The sequence below is a fragment of the Medicago truncatula genome, chromosome 2 (assembly GCF_003473485.1).
Source record: "Medicago truncatula cultivar Jemalong A17 chromosome 2, MtrunA17r5.0-ANR, whole genome shotgun sequence".
Lineage (NCBI taxonomy): Eukaryota > Viridiplantae > Streptophyta > Magnoliopsida > Fabales > Fabaceae > Medicago > Medicago truncatula.
In genome coordinates this window covers 4,510,013-4,528,146 of record NC_053043.1, presented here as the reverse complement: position 1 = coordinate 4,528,146, position 18,134 = coordinate 4,510,013, and the positions used below count along the sequence as shown (strand labels likewise).

General features: G+C 33.4%; 4 protein-coding genes across 4 annotated transcripts; all 4 read left to right on the top strand.

The window, feature by feature from the left end:
• Positions 1 to 314: 314 nt before the first annotated feature.
• On the top strand, positions 315 to 5,465 carry LOC11446836 (glutamate receptor 2.7). Its single transcript, XM_003593660.4, has 5 exons — positions 315 to 780; positions 1,023 to 2,251; positions 2,542 to 2,848; positions 3,796 to 4,193; positions 4,879 to 5,465. Exons 1-5 carry the CDS (start codon positions 504 to 506, stop codon positions 5,401 to 5,403), a joined length of 2,736 nt encoding a protein of 911 aa, XP_003593708.2. The 5' UTR covers positions 315 to 503; the 3' UTR covers positions 5,404 to 5,465.
• A 2,260-nt stretch (positions 5,466 to 7,725) lies between these two features.
• LOC120578147 (glutamate receptor 2.7-like) lies at positions 7,726 to 9,983 on the top strand. The gene is made up of 3 exons (XM_039830390.1): positions 7,726 to 8,013; positions 8,267 to 9,507; positions 9,957 to 9,983. The coding sequence occupies exons 1-3, from the start codon at positions 7,740 to 7,742 to the stop codon at positions 9,981 to 9,983; spliced, it is 1,542 nt and encodes a 513-aa protein (XP_039686324.1). The 5' UTR covers positions 7,726 to 7,739.
• On the top strand, positions 9,617 to 12,157 carry LOC11441284 (glutamate receptor 2.9). Its single transcript, XM_003593658.3, has 3 exons — positions 9,617 to 10,157; positions 10,384 to 10,781; positions 11,456 to 12,157. The coding sequence occupies exons 1-3, from the start codon at positions 9,986 to 9,988 to the stop codon at positions 12,077 to 12,079; spliced, it is 1,194 nt and encodes a 397-aa protein (XP_003593706.2). The 5' UTR covers positions 9,617 to 9,985; the 3' UTR covers positions 12,080 to 12,157.
• Positions 12,158 to 13,075: 918 nt separating this feature from the next.
• Positions 13,076 to 17,933, top strand: LOC11441834 (glutamate receptor 2.7). The gene is made up of 5 exons (XM_003593657.3): positions 13,076 to 13,564; positions 13,835 to 15,057; positions 15,399 to 15,705; positions 16,407 to 16,804; positions 17,138 to 17,933. The coding sequence occupies exons 1-5, from the start codon at positions 13,294 to 13,296 to the stop codon at positions 17,756 to 17,758; spliced, it is 2,820 nt and encodes a 939-aa protein (XP_003593705.1). The 5' UTR covers positions 13,076 to 13,293; the 3' UTR covers positions 17,759 to 17,933.
• Positions 17,934 to 18,134: the final 201 nt, after the last annotated feature.

Here is an 18,134-nt window from a genome sequence, read left to right as displayed (position 1 = left end):
GGATGGAAAGATCAGAAATAGAGATAATATTTGACCATAATTTCCAGGATAATGGTTTGACATATCAAGGTTGACATTTCAGATTTCTAGCATTTTATTTATACCAAATCTCAATTTTATTTTTACAATTCTATGGAGTATTCACCAAGACAGGGTCCGAGGAGGAAAAAACATGAAAAGTCTATACACGTGTTTGTGTTTCTGTCACGGAATATGTTCAATATAAATACATAATAATACAAGTCAAAGATACTTAACTTGCAAGTTAATATTAATATCAACACTTAACAGAATCATTCCCACAAATTCACTAACATTCCATCCTTATTATTATTCAACTGTGTGAAATTATGTATGATTTATGACCATTGACCTTTTCCTCCACCATACATACATATATAAATGTGTGTAACCATATCCAATACTTTCATTTTATGCATAATAATATCCTTCTCTTAGATATTTAATTTTAGTGTTATCAATAATACAGTTAAGCCACCAATATGAAGTTTTCTGCTCAAACTTGGAGGAATTCAGTTCCAAATCTTTTGCTATGGCTTCCTCTAATAATCTCACTTCTTTTATTCCAATGTCTTGCTAATAGTTCCCAAACTACAACAAGTGTTGGTGTGATCATTGATGTTAATTCTGAAATAGGGAAAAACCAGAAAACAGCTATGCAAATTGCAGCTCAAAGTTTCAATAATTATTCCAACAATCATAACATAATCCTTTTCTTCCGTGACTCTGGTAAAAACCCTTTACAAGCAGCTTCAGCTGGTGAGTACTTTTTTTTTTTTTTTTTCTTTCTTCCCGTTAAGAACTTACGACCTGTTTGGATTGACTTATTTGAACTTATATATTGACGCAAGTAATTATGAGATCTTAAAATAATAGATTATACCTTATATGAAAACAGTTTGACGTTATTTTGTTTTTTATTTATATAATAAGAGCTTAATTAAGTTGTTTATCCAAATAGGGTGTTAGTGATTGATCTCTTGCTTCTTGTTGGTTTTCAGCTGAAGATTTAATTACTAAAGAGAAAGTTAAAGTCATTATTGGCATGGAAACATGGCAAGAAGCTGCTATTGTTGCTGACTTTGGAGCCAAGTTTCAAATACCAACAATTTCATTTTCTTCTCCTCCGTTAGTCTCTTCATCATCAATGCAATTTCGTTGGCCTTTCTTGATTCAAATGGCTCAAAATCATTCTGCACAAATGAACTTCTTAGCTGATATTGTCCATGGTTTCAACTCTCAAAAAGTTATAGCTATATATGAAGACAATCCTTATAGTAGTGATTTTGGAATGTTAAACCTCTTATCGGAGGCTCTCGAAAAGGTTAACTCGAAGATTGAGTATCGATTAGTTCTTCCACCATTCACTTCTTTATCAGATCCAAAAGGGTTTGTTCTTGATGAACTGTTGAAGTTGTTGCGGCTAAAATCTCGTGTTTTTATTGTACTTCAAGCATCATTACCTATGGTGAACCATTTGTTTAGAGAAGCTAAGAAAATTGGATTGTTGGAGAAAGAATCAACTTGGATAATCAATGAGGAGATTACAAGCATGTTAGACTCTGTAGATACATCTGTTTTATCTTCCATGGAAGGTGTTATGGGAATCCAAATCAACTATTCTACAAGTTCTAGTGCGTATACTCAATTGCAGGAAAATTTCCAAGACGAGCATACAGAAACAGTTGAGTCCAAACCAGGATCAAATACTTTGCTAGCTTATGATGGCATTTCAGTTTTTACGAAGGCTTTGGAGAAAATGAATACTAATTTTAGTAGCTCAAAGACGTTGTTGGAGGAAATGTTATCTTCCAATTTCAATGGTTTAAGTGGTAATATAAAATTCAAAGAAAGACAACTATCCTATACTCCAATGTTAGAAGTTTTTAAAGTGATGAATAATGCCAAGAAACATTTTGAGTTTGACTCTTGGACACCAAATTTGAAGTTTTCTAGATCTCTTAAAGAGAGCACAAGTGATGGTACTACAGAAACTAAGACATGGAAAGTACCTACTGATGCAAACCCTTTAAAAGTTGCACTTCCTACGAATCCTGCTTTTGATAACTTTTTGAAATTCTCCCAAAATCAACCTCCTACCGGTTTTTGTATTCAACTTTTCAAAGATATCAGAGAAATTTTGAGTGATCAATATTCTGATCTTCCCTATGAATTTTACTACGACTTCAATGGATCTTATGATGCACTTCTGGATAAAGTCATAGATGAGGTAAACTCTTTTACCTTGTTCTTTTTTGTTTCATGATTTCATTTGTCATTTTCAACATATGCATTTCACATACAAATGTCACAACACAACATTGTGTGGATATCATACTTTCTCAACACAAAGTGCATGTTTGGATTGACGGTGAATTTGACATAATCACGGCATGCCACTGTGATTTTGGCAGAAACTACACTTTGAAGCTTAAACAAAATCAGAGTGTCACGTGTCAAATTCACCGTGATTCCAAACATTCACTCAACCATAAATGAAAGAATCTAATATTATTGCAGTCCTATGATGCTATTGTAGGAGATGTAACAATACTTGCCAACCGATCAAAGAATGTATCATTCACTCAACCATATACCGAGTCAGGCCTATCACTCATACTTCCAGCAGAGAGTGATGATTCAGCATGGTTGTTTATGAAGCCATTTAGCACAGAAATGTGGATTACTACTGTTGGTATCCTCATCTACACAATGATAATCATTTGGTTCTTGGAACATCACTTGAATCCTGAATTTGGTGGAACAGTGAAAACCCAGATCAGCACCACTATGTGGTTTGCTTTTACTTCTCTATTTTTTGCTCATAGTAAGTCTAGATTACAGAAGTTCAAAATTTTTACAATTTCTTCTTTGCTATATTTGGAAAAAAAATTCATTGGTAATTTACTTCACTATTTCTAAGTAGGAAAATTCCCATTTTCGCAAATTTTATAAAAATAAAGAAATTAACGTATGAACTGTTAGCTGCCAACACTCGGTGGGATTTAGTCCCACATCGGATAGATAGGATTCTTGAGAAGAGTTTATAAAGAGGAGATACTCCTCAGGGCCGTCCCTGAGAATTCGGAGGCTCGGCTCTGGAAATGAAAAGAGGCCAGTGATAAAATCAAAACATAATTTTTTTTAAAAGAGCAATGTTCTATTTATATTTTTTAAAAGATAAATACAAGGTGCCGTATATATGCGGTACACCCAGAGGTAAAAATGACTACCGTATACATGAGGAACCCCCACCTAACACCAAAATCAAGAGGAACTAATTCTAATAATCCTAAAAGAGGCCCATCCTTGTGAGGGAATGAAATAATCTTAGGGGGTCTAAGAGATATTAAGGGGGCCTAAAAAGAAACCACCATTATACTGGATATAAAAAAAAAATGAGGCCCATCATTGAGGGAGGCCCAGCTCGTTTGAGCTGTTTGCACCCCCTCAGGGACGCCCCTGATACTCCTCACCGTAAAAGCCGGTTTTGTAAGGATGAGTTAGACCTCGATTTTTGTGTCATGAACATAGCAATATATATATAGATAAAAACATATTTCAGAATCTTTAGCAGTGATCAGCAAATTTCTACTACTCTTTGTAATTTGAAACTTTTTGGTGGCACTTTTTGAGTTGCAATACTATCAAAGTTTGGGTCATAATAAAGCATGGCATATCTACTTTAATATAAAGATTGCTTCTTCATTTGGAAATTCCTTCTTTTGCAAACTAATTAATAGTAACATGATATTTGATTTTGATGTATATCAGAGGAGAAAATAAGCACCAACTCAGCAAGAGTAGTAGTTGGAGTATGGTTATTTCTCGTGTTTGTTATAACCTCAAGTTACACTGCAAATCTTTCATCATTGCTTACTGTCCAAAAATTGAAGTCTGCCAGAGACATTGAATGGCTTATACAAAACAAACTACCAGTTGGTTGTGATAACAGTAGTACCTTTGTAAAGAACTACTTGGTCCAAGTGTACAATTTTCCTAGGCAACAAGTTGTAGATGTTGACAATGAACAAGACATTGTGGAAAAGTTCAAGAGCAAACAAATTTCTGCTCTCTTTATTGAAAGCCCATATGAGAAGGTTTTCTTGAATAAATACTGCAAAGATTACACTGCAACTACAGCAGCATATAAATTTGGAGGAATGGGATTTGTAAGTGCCTACAACTTCTTCTTTGGCATCATGGCCACTTTATTTTCAATCTGAAAATTCTTTTTTTGTTTTAAGCCTTTTCTGTAAAAAAATCTTTGAATACAGCAAACATATTTAAAAATAAGAAAAATGATTTTTGTACAACTAAATTTAGGCAACTTTCACGCTAAATTTTCAAGTAGTTAATGCAATTCAAATAGGTAGTTAATCAAACTCAGTAGATGGTTAAGGGATATACAAGATATCAAAACTCATTAACCACCAACGAACATTCGTTGACCACAAGTTTAGACATTCTTAACCATAATTTTCAAATGTTCAACTACATGTAGATTTGAACTCCTTAAACCTGTGATTAACCACGTTTACATTTGTGGTTAATGAAGTAGCGTTAATGGATGTTAAGTTTTCATACCTAGTATATCCATTAACCATTTATCGAACGTAATCATCTACTAATTGCAGTTAACCACCTATTTGAATTGTGTTAATCACTTCGATTGTTGTCGTAAAAGTTGTCTAATTTTGATAATTCCTATAACACAACTTAAAAATAAAGTGGTGTTTTGTAATAATTGAAATTAAAAACAAAAATGAAAACAATGAGATTGTTTTCTCAAATTAAATGTTAGTATGTGTTTTAGTTTTGCATTCTCAAGTTTTGTTTCATGATATATGAATGCAGGTATTTCAAAAAGGGGCTCCAATAGCAAGAGACTTTTCTGAAGCAATTTTAACACTAGCAGAAAATGGAAACCTAAAACATTTGGAAGAGACTTGGTTAACACCTTCTACTGAATGCTCAACCAACTCAGCATCTCCAGAAACGGAGAGTCTGACCCTTGCCAAATTCTTGGGACTATATATCATATGTGCTGCCACTTCCACCATCTGCATATTACTAGCTTTATTGAGGAAATATTTCCATAACCATAATCACTATGATGAGCAAGCTCAACTTCCTCAAGGAAATGTAATTGCCGAATCTGATGATGAAAATAATAACAATGACATGAAGAGATCAATTAGAAATGGTACAGGCCTGTACAATGGGAATCTCATCATGACATTAAATAAAGCTGCCTCTTTTGGTGGATCTGTATTACAAGGTATACGTCATCGAAATTCACCAAGGCAGGAGAATGTAAGTGATTCTGATGAACCGATCAATCCACAACGATCCCAATCAGCTGTCATAGAAATGATATAATGTCACAAACTTACATACTTTGATTATAATTCATCATATGTAATAGATTCACATGTTCTGTATATATCCTAGCTAGCCTGTTGTTTATGTCTTCAAATTGCAAAGTTGGGAAGCAGAGAAATCGTGACACGATTTTGGTAATGTCGAGAGCTGGTTTTCAGGGCGTCCAATCGTGACACGATTTTTGGCTTGCTGGGCAAGATTTTCAGGATAAGGTTGGTCGTACCTTGGATCGTACGCATCAATTGTGGCACGATTGGGGAAAAACGTGACACGATTTTGACGTAGAAGACAACTATATAAGTGTTCTTTGCAGATTTTGAAGGAGAGCTAGAAGAGAGAGAAACTTGGGAAATCAAAGGAAGCAACTTTAGGGTTTAGGTTCTTTGATTAGAGTTCTCTTGGGTTGGGAAACATTGTAAACACCTTGGTGAGTGAAAATCATTGAGTGTCTTGTTCATTGGAGAGATTGGGAAAAAATGGTAGAAATTAGGGTTGTTCTTTGTGAACTTGTCAAAGCTAATTTCTTGTAACTCTTTTGTATCTCTTTGAAGAACTCATTGATAGTGGATTGGAGAGTTCAATCTCTCCTCCAGAGTAGGTCAAGTTTGGACCGAACTGGGTGAACAATCTTTGGTGTGTTTGTTTCTCTCTTCTCTCCTTTTATCTTGTGCTTGTGTTTTGTGCTTTTCACTTTGTTTCCTAGATTAGATCTAGGTGCTGTTATTGTTGATTATTGCTTGCATTCACTTTGTTATTGGTTACTACTTTCCTTTACTCCACACATTATAGTTTGTATTGGTGTGATTTGAGACCGGAATTCACAACATAGCCTTAAACATTCCAACCTGTGTTTGTTTATTTTTACGTTGTAGCAGTAGCACTCATTTTTCCATAAAATCTGGTACTACACTACCATTAACCTGAAAACCTTGCTAAGCACAATTAAGGTTTAGCTTTTTTTCTTTCTTTCTGAAAATGAGGCTTTAACTATATTAGCATGTATAATGTATCCAATATGAAAATCTCACATTTTGAGGTTTACGTATCACATTTTACTAGGTACTGTAACACAGATGCAAAGTCCCTATAGAAAAAATATTAAAGCCTTTCTGTAACAGCAGAAGTCCGGCGTAACACAAGTAAAAGGTGCTAAACATAAGGCTGATATTTACAGCAACATCGTTGTCACAGGTGTTTTAGTATTCAGTATGCATGTTGGATTATGACCAGTTCCTTCGTGGAATGTATATACTTTACAAACTTTCAAACCCGAATTTCCTTAACGGATTCCAAAGTCATCAATTATGCTCAATTTTTCTCCTAAATATTGTGACTACATGTCAAAACCTTAATGTCATTAAGTTTCCACTTCTCTGGTTATCTTCTTATCATAGCTGGCCCATATAGAGCTAATACCAACAAGAATCTTTGTTTCCAAGAAACATCCATCTTTTGGTGAATTTTCAACTCACCAATCCTTAGAAATGACGAAATTAACCACAAAAATTGCAATTAAGAGTACCATTTTGATTGGATGATACTATAGTAATTGCATGTACAATACATATTGGCATAGGAAGCCTGTCCACACAAATTCAAAACCAATGCTTACTCTATGGAGTCAACATCATGATTGCCAAAGTTACACATTCAATTTCCATGTTTCTACCAGAAACCTTCGCATGTTCTGACTTTGTCAAGTGGAAATTGAACATAGTAAACAAAATATATTGGTACATTCTTTTTGTTTTACCTTTCCTTTTCTCACAGCTTACCTGTACAGCATGTAATATATATGCAGACAGTCCGTGCAAAAAATTTCCAACAAAGGCTAGTAGAATATTATGTAAGCATATTGAACTAAATTTTCCAATAAATTTTCCTTGTCTATTTTTTACTGGATTTTTTTTACACTGACCGGATAAATTCTTGTTTCTATACTTTTTGAATGATAGTAACAACAAAATTTAGTAAAAAAACAATAGAATTTATTTTTATGACCTATTCGAAAGGTCAGAAGTAGCGATAATATGAGCAAAAAATAGTAACTTACAGAATAATTATTTGAGCAGTCCCACTCGACGTTTCAAATTCTAGCATTTTAATTCTAGCATTCCCACTAATTCACTAACATTCCAATTCTTTCCATCCATAGCATTATTTAACTGTGTGGAATTATGATTTATGAGTTAAGACCATTGACCTCTCGGTCCACCATACATATAAATGTGTGTATTCATATTACATGCTTTCATTTTATTTATATATGCATAATATCAGTCTGTTAGAGTTTAAATTCTTAAAGTTCTTTATAATACATTGGAATCACCAATATGAATTTTTATGCTCAAACTTGGAACTCAGTTCCAAATCTTTTGCTTTTGCTTCCTCTAATAATCTCACTTCTCCAATTACAAAATCTTGCCAATAGTTCCCAAAATACAACAAGTGTTGGTGTGATCATTGATGTTAATTCTGAAAGAGGGAAACAACAGAGAACAGCCATGCAAATTGCAGCTCAAAGTTTCAATAATTATTCCAATACTCAAACCATAACCCTACTCTTCTGTGATTCTGGTAGAAACCCTTTACAATCAGCTTCAACTGGTAAGAACTTTCTAATAAACATGTAAAAGTTAGTTAGAATTTGTAAGTAGTAGTTAGTTTTGTTGATTCTATTGTAGCTTTATATATAGAATATTTCTCTCTGTGAAGCTCTCAAACTTATTTCTCTTATGAGATGAATCCTTATCTCTTTGATCATGTGATTTTTAACACTTTCTGATCAAAAAACATCTTTATTTTGTTTTCATTTAAGCACTTACACTGAATAATATCTTGCTTCTTTTTGGTTTTTCAGCTGAAGAATTAATTACTAAAGAGAAAGTTAAAGTCATTATTGGCATGGAAACATGGCAAGAAGCTGCTATTGTTGCTGATGTTGGAGCCATGTTTCAAGTACCAACAATTTCATTTTCTTCTCCATTAGTCCCTTCATCATTAACGCAAACTCGTTGGCCATTCTTGATTCAGATGGCTCAAAATCAAACTGCACAAATAAACTTCATATCTGGTATAATCCATGCTTTCAACTCTCAAAAGGTTATAGCTATATATGAAGAGAACCCTTACAATAGTGATTTTGGAATGTTAAGCCTCTTATCCGAGGCTCTCCAAAAGGTTAACTCCCAGATTGAGTATCAATTAGTTCTTCCACCATTCACTTCTTTATCTGATCCAAAAGGGTTTGTTCTTGATGAATTGTTGAAGTTGTTGAGGCTAAAATCTCGTGTTTTTATTGTACTTCAAGCATCATTACCTATGGTGATCCAATTATTTAGAGAAGCTAATAAAATTGGATTATTGGAGAAAGAATCAACTTGGATAATCAATGAAGAGATTACAAGTATGTTAGACTATGTCGATAAATCAGTTTTATCTTCTATGGAAGGTGTTTTAGGAATCGAACACAACTATTCTTCAAGTTCTAGTGCTTATGGTCAGTTGCAGGAAAGTTTTCAAGCTGAGAACACAAAAACAGTTGAGTCCAAACTAGGATCAAATGTTCTTCTAGCTTATGATAGCATTAAAATTGTTACAAAGGCTTTGGAGAAAATGAATACTAATTCTAGTAGCTCAAAGATGTTATTGGAGGAAATGTTATCTGCAAATTTCAATGGCTTAATTGGTGATATAAGATTCAAAAAAGGAATACTATCCTACATTCCAATGTTAAGAGTCATTAAAGTGGTTGATAATGACAAGAAACATATGGAATTGGATATTTTGACACCAAAGTTTAAGTTTGCTAGATCTCTTCGAGAGAATACATGTGATGGTGGTAAAGAAAGCTTAAATGATTCTGTACCTAAGACATGGAAAGTACCTACTGATACAAATCCTCTAAAAGTTGGAATTCCTATGCATGCTACAATTGATAACTTTTTGAAAGTCTCTGAAAATCAACCTCCTACTGGTTTTTGTATAGATCTTTTCAAAGAGATCAGAGAAATTCTGAGTGACAAGTATTCTGGTCTGCACTATAAATTTTACCCTTTAAATGGATCTTATGATACAATATTGTTTAAAGTCATGGATGAGGTAAACTCAACATTATGTTCTTGTCAACTTTTTTTTTTCTTCATGAATTTATTTGTCTCTTTCAATATTTGCATTTCACACACAAATGGCATAACATAATTAACATTGCATGTATATCAAATATAATTTTTCTCAAAACTTAGTGAATGTTGGGATTGATGGTGAGTTTCCCGGAATCATGGCATGCGACGTGATTTTGGCAAAAGCTACATTTTGAAGCTTAAACCAAATCACAATGTCACCGTATCAAATTCACCGTGATTCCGAACATGCACTAAAAACAAAAGAAAATATTTCAATTTTTTCCTAACAAAATGGAAGAAGGAAGCTAATACCATTGCAGACCTATGATGCTTTTGTAGCTGATGTAACAATACTTGCCAAACGATCAAGGAATGTATCATTCACTCAACCATATACTGAGTCGGGATTATCGCTCATATTTCCAGCAGAAACTGAAGATTCAGCATGGTTGATTATGAAACCATTTAGCTGGGAAATATGGATTGCAACTATTGGTATCCTCATCTACACAATGATTATCATTTGGTTCTTGGAACATCACTTGAATCCTGAATTTGGTGGACCAGTGAAAACCCAGATCAGCACCACTATGTGGTTTGCTTTTTCTTCTCTATTTTTTGCTCATAGTAAGTTTTGATTTGTAAAGTTCAAACCTTTCTCATTTTCTTTTTCACTATATTTCTTACAATTTGGGTTGGGTCAAACTCAACTCTTACATAACTGGCGACTTGAAATTTGTTAGTAGTTTTATAGGGGATTTGGTGGCACTTCTGAGTTGCATCTTCATTTGGAAATTCCTTCTTTTGCAAACTAATTAATAGTAACATGATATTTGATTTTGATGTATATCAGAGGAGAAAATAAACAGCAACTCAGCAAGAGTAGTAGTTGGAGTATGGTTATTTCTTGTGTTCGTTCTAACCTCAAGCTACACCGCAAGTCTTTCATCATTGCTTACTGTCCAAAAATTGAGGTCTGATAGAGATGTTGAATGGCTTAAACAAAATAATTTATCAGTTGCTTGTGAAGACGGCAGTACCTTTATAAAGGACTACTTGGTCCAAGTGCACAATTTCCCTCGGCACCAATTTGTAGAATTTAAGGATGAAGACGACATTGTGGATAAATTCAAGAACAAAAAAATTTCTGCTTACATTGTTGAGAGTCCATATGCGAAGACTTTCTTGAATAAGTACTGCAAAGGTTACACTGCAACTACAGCAGCCTATAAATTTGGAGGACTGGGATTTGTGAGTGCCTACAACTTCTTCTTTGGCATGTTCACTATCACAAAATGTTTTTATTTTATTTCATTTTTAATTACAAAAAGTTCACCTTTTCATTCTGGAACTTTTCTTTTAGTTTTAAGCATTTTCTGTAAATATCTTTGAATAATACAACCAAATTAGAGAAATGCTTTTTTTACAAACAAATTTAGACAAATTTTGCAACAACAATCTAAATGATGAGTGCACTTCAAATTGATGATTAATTACATTTACTAGATGGTTAATAGACACCAGGGGCCGAAACTCATTACCACATTTAGATGCGTTTAACCATGATTTCAGGTATTCAACTAAATCGACAACACCTTAAAATTGTGGTTAGTCCTATTCAAATTCTTGGTTAATAAAGTTGTATTAGCAGTTAACGAGTTTTGATACATAGTATATATTCATCAACCATCTAATATAATTGAACACTTATTTGAAGTGTGTTAACTACTTATATTGTTGGCTCAAAAGTTGTCCAGATTTTGTTGTTCAAATAACACAACGATAAAAATAAAATGTTTGTTTTTTAATAGTTAAAAATAACAATGAGAAAAGCAAACAACGAAAATGTTTTCTCAAAGTAAACAATAATATGTGTATTAGTTTTGCATTCTCATGTTTTTTTCCATGCTCTATGATATGTGCAGGTATTTCAAAAAGGGGATCCAATGGCAAAAGACTTTTCTGTAGCAATTTTAACTCTAACAGAAAATGGAAAACTAAAAGCTTTGGAAGATAATTGGTTAACACCTAATAAGGAATGCTCAAGCAACTCAGCATCTCCAGAAACTGAGAGCCTTACCCTTGACAAATTTTGGGTACTCTATTTCATATGTGCTACCACTTCCACAATCTGCTTATTACTAGCTTTATTACAGAAGTACTTCCATAACCATAACAATTGTGAAGAGGAAGCTCACCAACTTTCTCAAGGAAATGTAATCTCTGAACCTAATGTTGATAATAATCACCAACTTACTCAAGGAAATGTAATCGCCGAATCTAATGTTGATAACAATCATCAACTTCCTCAAGGAAACGTAATCTCCGAATCTGATGATGATAATAACAAAGATTTGACAGGAGCATCTAGAAATGGTACAGGCTTATACATTGGAAATCTCATGCCTTTAAATAACGCTGCAACTTATGGTGGAATTGTAATACAAGGTGTACGTCGTCGAAATTCACCAAGGTTGGAGAGTGTAAGCATTTCTGATGAACTGGGCAATCCACAAAGCTCCCAATCAGCTGACATAGAAATGATATAATGTCACAAACTTGCATACATTGATTATAATTCATCATATGTAATAGATTCACATGTGAGGTGTTCTGTATAAATCCTACTAGCCTTATTAGTCACTGTAGTAGTAGCACTAATTTTTCCATAAAATCTGGTATTGCACAGCTCTTCAGCATTAACTTGAAAACTTTATTCAGCAGCAATATTAAGATTTAACTATATATATTATCATGTATTATGTATTCAATATGAAATAGCAACTATCTAGCAAGTGCCAAATTCCTTTATTTCTCCATGTCTGATATTATTTGGTCTTTATAAAATATATTTATAACTGTGATTTGGACCGCGGCATAATGATTTTTTTATAAACATGTAATATAATCTTCATCCACACTAAATATAATCTAGTAAGGAGAAAAAAAAAAACTCAGAATAACAGTTTAAGTTGCAAAGGATGCACTTGCAAAATTCAACCATTACTATGGTAAATTGACATTTCAACAACATTCTTGGACAAGGGATTAGATATCTGTCTTAATTTTTCTTCCTTCTTAGCCATATAATCTAATTTGAGATTTACTTTTTTATTTTTATCTAATGGAAGTTTCACTTAATACAAGTAAAAGATGCTAAACATAAGGCTAATATTTATAGAAGAATCATTGCCACACCACATGTTTTAAAATTCAGAATGCATCCCTGGAATGTACTGTATACTTACAAACTTATATATGAATGAGATGGCTTTAAGGAATTGGCCAACATTATTTTTCAAATTTAAATTTCCTATACACATTCCAAGTTCGATTAATTATGACCGATGTGTTACTTGATTTGTCCCTTATACGTTTGTGAAAACTATCTTTTTGGACCGCATGTAAGATCCTAAATATCATTGTTTGGGGACCACTTCTCTACTAGTTGGACCAATATAGTACTCAAAAAATTATCCGAGCCTTCCAAGTTGACATTTCAATTAAGATACTTAAATTGCTGGTTAATACTAACAGCATGACCATTCTCACAAACTCACTAACATTCCATTTTTTTTTTCCATCCTTAGCATTATTCAACTATGGAATTGTGATTATGACCATTGACCTTTCCCTTTACCATGCATATAAATGTGTGTATTCATATCAGTTTCACATAATTTCATTTTATTTATGTATGCATAATATAAGTCTCATAGAACTTTAATTCTTAATATTACTTTAATAGAGTGGAACCACCAATATGAATTTTTATGCTCAAACTTCGAGCTCAGTTCCAAATCTTTTGCTTTGGGTTACTGTAATAGTCTCACTTCTCCTACTCCAATGTCTGGCCAATAGGTCCCAAACTACAAGTGTTGGTGTGGTCATTGATGTTAATTCTGAAACCGGGAAACAACAGAGAACAGCAATGCAAATTGCAGCTCAAAGTTTCAATAATTATTCCCACAATCATAACATAATCCTACTCTTCCGTGACTCTGGTAGAAACCCTTTACATGCAGCTTCAACTGGTCAGTACTTTTTAATATAAATGTAAAAGATAGTTAGAAAAGTTGGTTAGAATTTTTTAGTAGTAGTTAGTTTGTTGATTCTCTTGTAGCTTTATAAGTAGAATATTTCTGTCTGAAGCTCTCAAGCTCTTTTTTTTATTTTTTTATGAGATGAATCCTTCTCTCTTTGATCATGTGATTTCCAACACTTTCTGATCAAAAAACATATTTATTTTGTTTTCATTTAAGCACTTACACTGAACAGTATCTTGCTTCTTATTGGTTTTTCAGCTGAAGAATTAATTACTAAAGAGAAAGTTAAAGTCATTATTGGCACGGAAACATGGCAGGAAGCGTCTATTATGGCTGATGTCGGAGCCATGTTTCAAGTACCAACAATTTCATTTTCCTCTTCATTAGTCCCTTCATCATTAATGCAACTTCGTTGGCCATTCTTGATTCAAATGGCTCAAAATCAAACTGCACAAATGAAATTCATATCTGATATAATCCATGCTTTCAACTCTCAAAAGGTTATAGCTATATATGAAGACAACCCTTATAATAGTGATTCTGGAAGGTTAAGCCTCTTATCCGAGGCTCTCCAAAAGGTTAACTCCCAGATTGAGTATCAGTTAGTTCTTCCTTCATTCACTTCTTTGTCTGATCCAAAAGGGTTTGTTCTTGATGAATTGTTGAAGTTGTTGCCGCTAAAATCTCGTGTTTTTATTGTACTTCAAGCATCGTTAGCTATGGTGAATCATTTGTTTAGAGAAGCTAAGAAAATTGGATTATTGGAGAAAGAATCAACTTGGATAATCAATGAAGAGATTACAAGCATGTTAGAGTATGTCGATAAATCTGTTTTATCTTCCATGGAAGGTGTTAGGGGAATCGAACTCAACTATTCTATAAGTTCCAGTGCTTATGCTCAGTTGCAGGAAAGTTTTCAAGCTGAGAACACAAAAACAGTCGAGTCCAAACCAGGATTAAATGCTTTGCTAGCTTATGATAGCATTACAATTGTTACAAAGGCTTTGGAGAAAATGAATAGTAATTCAAGTAGCTCAAAGATGTTATTGGAGGAAATGTTATCTTCAAATTTCAATGGCTTAATCGGCGATATAAAATTCAAAGAAGGAAAACTATCCTACACTCCAATACTAAGAGTCATAAAAGTGATTAATAATGATAAGAAACATATTGAACTGAACTCTTGGACACCAAAGTTGAAGGTGTCTAGATCTCTTAGAGAGAAAGCAAGTGATGATACTACAGAAACCAAGACATGGAAAGTGCCTACTGATATAAATCCTTTAAAAGTTGCAATTCCAACGAATCCATCATATGATAACTTTTTGAAAGTCTCTAAGAATCAACCTCCTACCGGATTTTGTATCGATCTTTTTAAAGAGATCAGAGAAATTCTGAGTGACCAGTATTCTGGTCTTCCCTATAAATTTTACCCTCTCAATGAATCTTATGATACAATTCTGTTTAAAGTCATGGATAAGGTAAACTTGACATTATGTTCTTATCAACATGGTTTTGTTTCATGATTTCATATGTCTCTTTCAATATATGCATTTCACACACAAATGGCATAACATAACATTGCATGTATATCAAATATAATTTTTTCTCAAAACTAAGAGCATGTTGGGATTGACAGTGAGTTTGATGGTATCACGGCATGCAGCGTGATTTTGCAAAACCTACATTTTGAAGCTTAAACAAAATCAGAATGTCACTGTATCAAATTCACTGTGATTCCAAACATGCACTAAAAACAAAAGAAAATATTTATATATATTTTTTCAAACAAAAAGAAAGTAGGAAGCTAATACTATTGCAGACCTATGATGCTATTGGAGCAGATGTAACAATACTTGCCGAACGATCCAGGAATGTATCATTCACTCAACCATATACTGAGTCAGGTTTATCACTTATATTTCCGGCAGAAACTGAAGATTCAGCATGGTTGATTATGAAACCATTTAGCTGGGAAATATGGATTGCAACTATTGGTATCCTCATCTACACAATGATTATAATCTGGTTCTTGGAACATCACTTGAATCCTGAATTTGGCGGACCATTGAAAACTCAGATCAGCACCACTATGTGGTTTGCTTTTTCTTCTCTATTTTTTGCTCATAGTAAGTTTTGATTCCAAAAGTTCAAAAACTTTCTCATTTTCTTTTTCGCTATGTTTCTTAGAATTTGAGTAGGGTCTAACTCAACTCTTACAAAACTGGTGACTTGTAATATGAGGATTGCCCACTCCTATAAACTTATGTTCAGGTTTATCTTATCCAACATTAAATTCTTATTGCATACACCCTTACACTTAAAACTGTGACATTTGGAGCATGAACCAATAGTGGTGACCTGATAGCAGGTGGCTCACTTAATCTTGGTAGACTCTGATTTCATCTTAGAATTTGGTTTGAACCTAACTCAATCCTTACAAAACCGGCTTGTAAGGTGAGAACAATCCCTGCTTATAAAACTTAAGTTTAAGCTTTATATATCCAATGTGAGCCTCTTAATATATGTCATTTTCCCCTTTTCTGTAAAAATAAAAACATGAATTTAGGGAAAAAAAAATCAATATATTAAGATGAAAAAGTACTTTAAGCTCTCTAGTGATCAGAAGATTTTATTCTTCATAAATTGAAACTTGTTAGTAATCTTGAAGGGGATTTGGTGACACTTCTGAGTTGCTTTACTTAAAAGAATTAGATTCATAGAAAAACGTGAGATGTTAAATTTAATAAATATTGCTTCTTCATTTGGAAATTCCTTCTTTTGCAAACTAATTAATAGTAACATGATATTTGATTTTGATGTATATCAGAGGAGAAAATAAACAGCAACACAGCAAGAGTAGTAGTTGGAGTATGGTTATTTCTTGTGTTTGTTCTAACCTCAAGCTACACCGCAAGTCTTTCATCATTGCTTACTGTCCAAAAATTGAGGTCTGATAGAGATGTTGAATGGCTTAAACAAAATAATCTATCAGTTGGTTGTAATAACAGAAGTACCTTTGCAAAGGACTACTTGGTCCAAGTATACAATTTCCCTCGGCACCAAGTTGTAGATATTCAGGATGAACATGACGTTGTGGATAAATTCAAGAACAAAAAAATTTCTGCTTACATTGTTGAGAGTCCATATGCGAAGATTTTCTTAAATAAGTACTGCAAAGGTTACACTGCAACTACAGCAGCCTATAAATTTGGAGGACTGGGATTTGTGAGTGCCTACAACTTCTTCTTTGGCATGTTCACTTTCATAAAATGTTTTTATTTTTTCATTTTTAATTACAAAAATTTCACCTTTTCATTCTGAAACTTTTCTTTTTGTTTCAAGCGTTTTCTGTAAATATCTTTGAATAATACAACCAAATTAGAGAAATGCTTTTTGTACAAACAAATTTAGACAAATTTTGCAATAACAATCTAAATGATGAGTGCATTTCAGATTGATGATTAATTATATTTACTAGATGGGTTCTTCTTTAGCTCATTAACCAGTGTTTTAGTTTTGCATTCTCATTTTTTTTTCCATGCTCTATGATATGTGTAGGTATTTCAAAAAGGGGATCCAATGGCAAAAGACTTTTCTGTAGCAATTTTAACACTAGCAGAAAATGGGAAACTAAAAGCTTTGGAAGATATTTGGCTAACACCTAAGGAATGCTCAATGAACTCAACATCTTCAGAAACTGAGAGCCTTACCCTTGACAAATTTTGGGGACTCTATTTCATATGTGCTACCACTTCCACAATCTGCTTATTACTAGCTTTATTACAGAAGTACTTCTATAACCATAACAACTGCGAAGAGCAAGCTCATCAACTTTCTCAGGGAAATGTAATCACAGAACCTAATGTTGATAATAATCACCAACTTACTCAAGGAAATGTAATCACCGAATCTAATGTTGATAACAATCATCAGCTTCCTCAAGGAAACGTAATCTCCGAATCTGATGATGATAATAACAAAGATTTGACAGGAGCATTTAGAAATGGTACAGGCCTATACATTGGAAATCTCATGCCTTTAAATAATGCAGCAACTTATGGTGGAAGTGTAATACAAGGTGTACGTCGTCGAAATTCACCAAGGTTGGAGAGTGTAAGCATTTCTGATGAACCGGGCAATCCACAAAGCTTACAATCAGCTGATATAGAAATGATGTAATGTCATAAACTCACATACATTGTAGTAGTAGCACTAATTTTTTCATAAAACCTGGTATCACACAACTTTTAAGCATTAACAATAAAGCCTTTTTCAGCTGAAATATTAAGCTTTAACTTTATATATTAGCATGTATAATGTATTGAATATGAAATAGCAACTAGCTAGCAAGTGCCACATTCCTCTCTATCTCCATGTCTGATATTATTTGGTCTTAAAAAATATATTTATAACTGTGATTTGGACCGCGGCATAATGATTTTTTATAAACATGTAATATCACCAGTTCTCCACGCCCAGCAAATATGATCTAGCATGAAGAGAAGATAAAAAAGGTTCTTATAACAGCAGCTTAAGTTGCAAATGATGCCCTTGC

Excerpts from the sequence above, each read along its gene's own strand:
- LOC11446836 (XM_003593660.4), top strand. The coding sequence starts at position 504 with ATGAAGTTTTCTGCTCAAACTTGGAGGAATTCAGTTCCAAATCTTTTG. Across the intron at positions 2,849-3,795 it reads TTCTCTATTTTTTGCTCATA|AGGAGAAAATAAGCACCAAC; the intron begins GTAAGTCTAGAT and ends GATGTATATCAG. Across the intron at positions 4,194-4,878 it reads AATTTGGAGGAATGGGATTT|GTATTTCAAAAAGGGGCTCC; the intron begins GTAAGTGCCTAC and ends ATATGAATGCAG.
- LOC120578147 (XM_039830390.1), top strand. The coding sequence starts at position 7,740 with ATGAATTTTTATGCTCAAACTTGGAACTCAGTTCCAAATCTTTTGCTT. Across the intron at positions 8,014-8,266 it reads TTTACAATCAGCTTCAACTG|CTGAAGAATTAATTACTAAA; the intron begins GTAAGAACTTTC and ends TTGGTTTTTCAG. Across the intron at positions 9,508-9,956 it reads TGTTTAAAGTCATGGATGAG|CAGAAACTGAAGATTCAGCA; the intron begins GTAAACTCAACA and ends TCATATTTCCAG.
- LOC11441284 (XM_003593658.3), top strand. The coding sequence starts at position 9,986 with ATGAAACCATTTAGCTGGGAAATATGGATTGCAACTATTGGTATCCTC. Across the intron at positions 10,158-10,383 it reads TTCTCTATTTTTTGCTCATA|AGGAGAAAATAAACAGCAAC; the intron begins GTAAGTTTTGAT and ends GATGTATATCAG. Across the intron at positions 10,782-11,455 it reads AATTTGGAGGACTGGGATTT|GTATTTCAAAAAGGGGATCC; the intron begins GTGAGTGCCTAC and ends TGATATGTGCAG.
- LOC11441834 (XM_003593657.3), top strand. The coding sequence starts at position 13,294 with ATGAATTTTTATGCTCAAACTTCGAGCTCAGTTCCAAATCTTTTGCTT. Across the intron at positions 13,565-13,834 it reads TTTACATGCAGCTTCAACTG|CTGAAGAATTAATTACTAAA; the intron begins GTCAGTACTTTT and ends TTGGTTTTTCAG. Across the intron at positions 15,706-16,406 it reads TTCTCTATTTTTTGCTCATA|AGGAGAAAATAAACAGCAAC; the intron begins GTAAGTTTTGAT and ends GATGTATATCAG.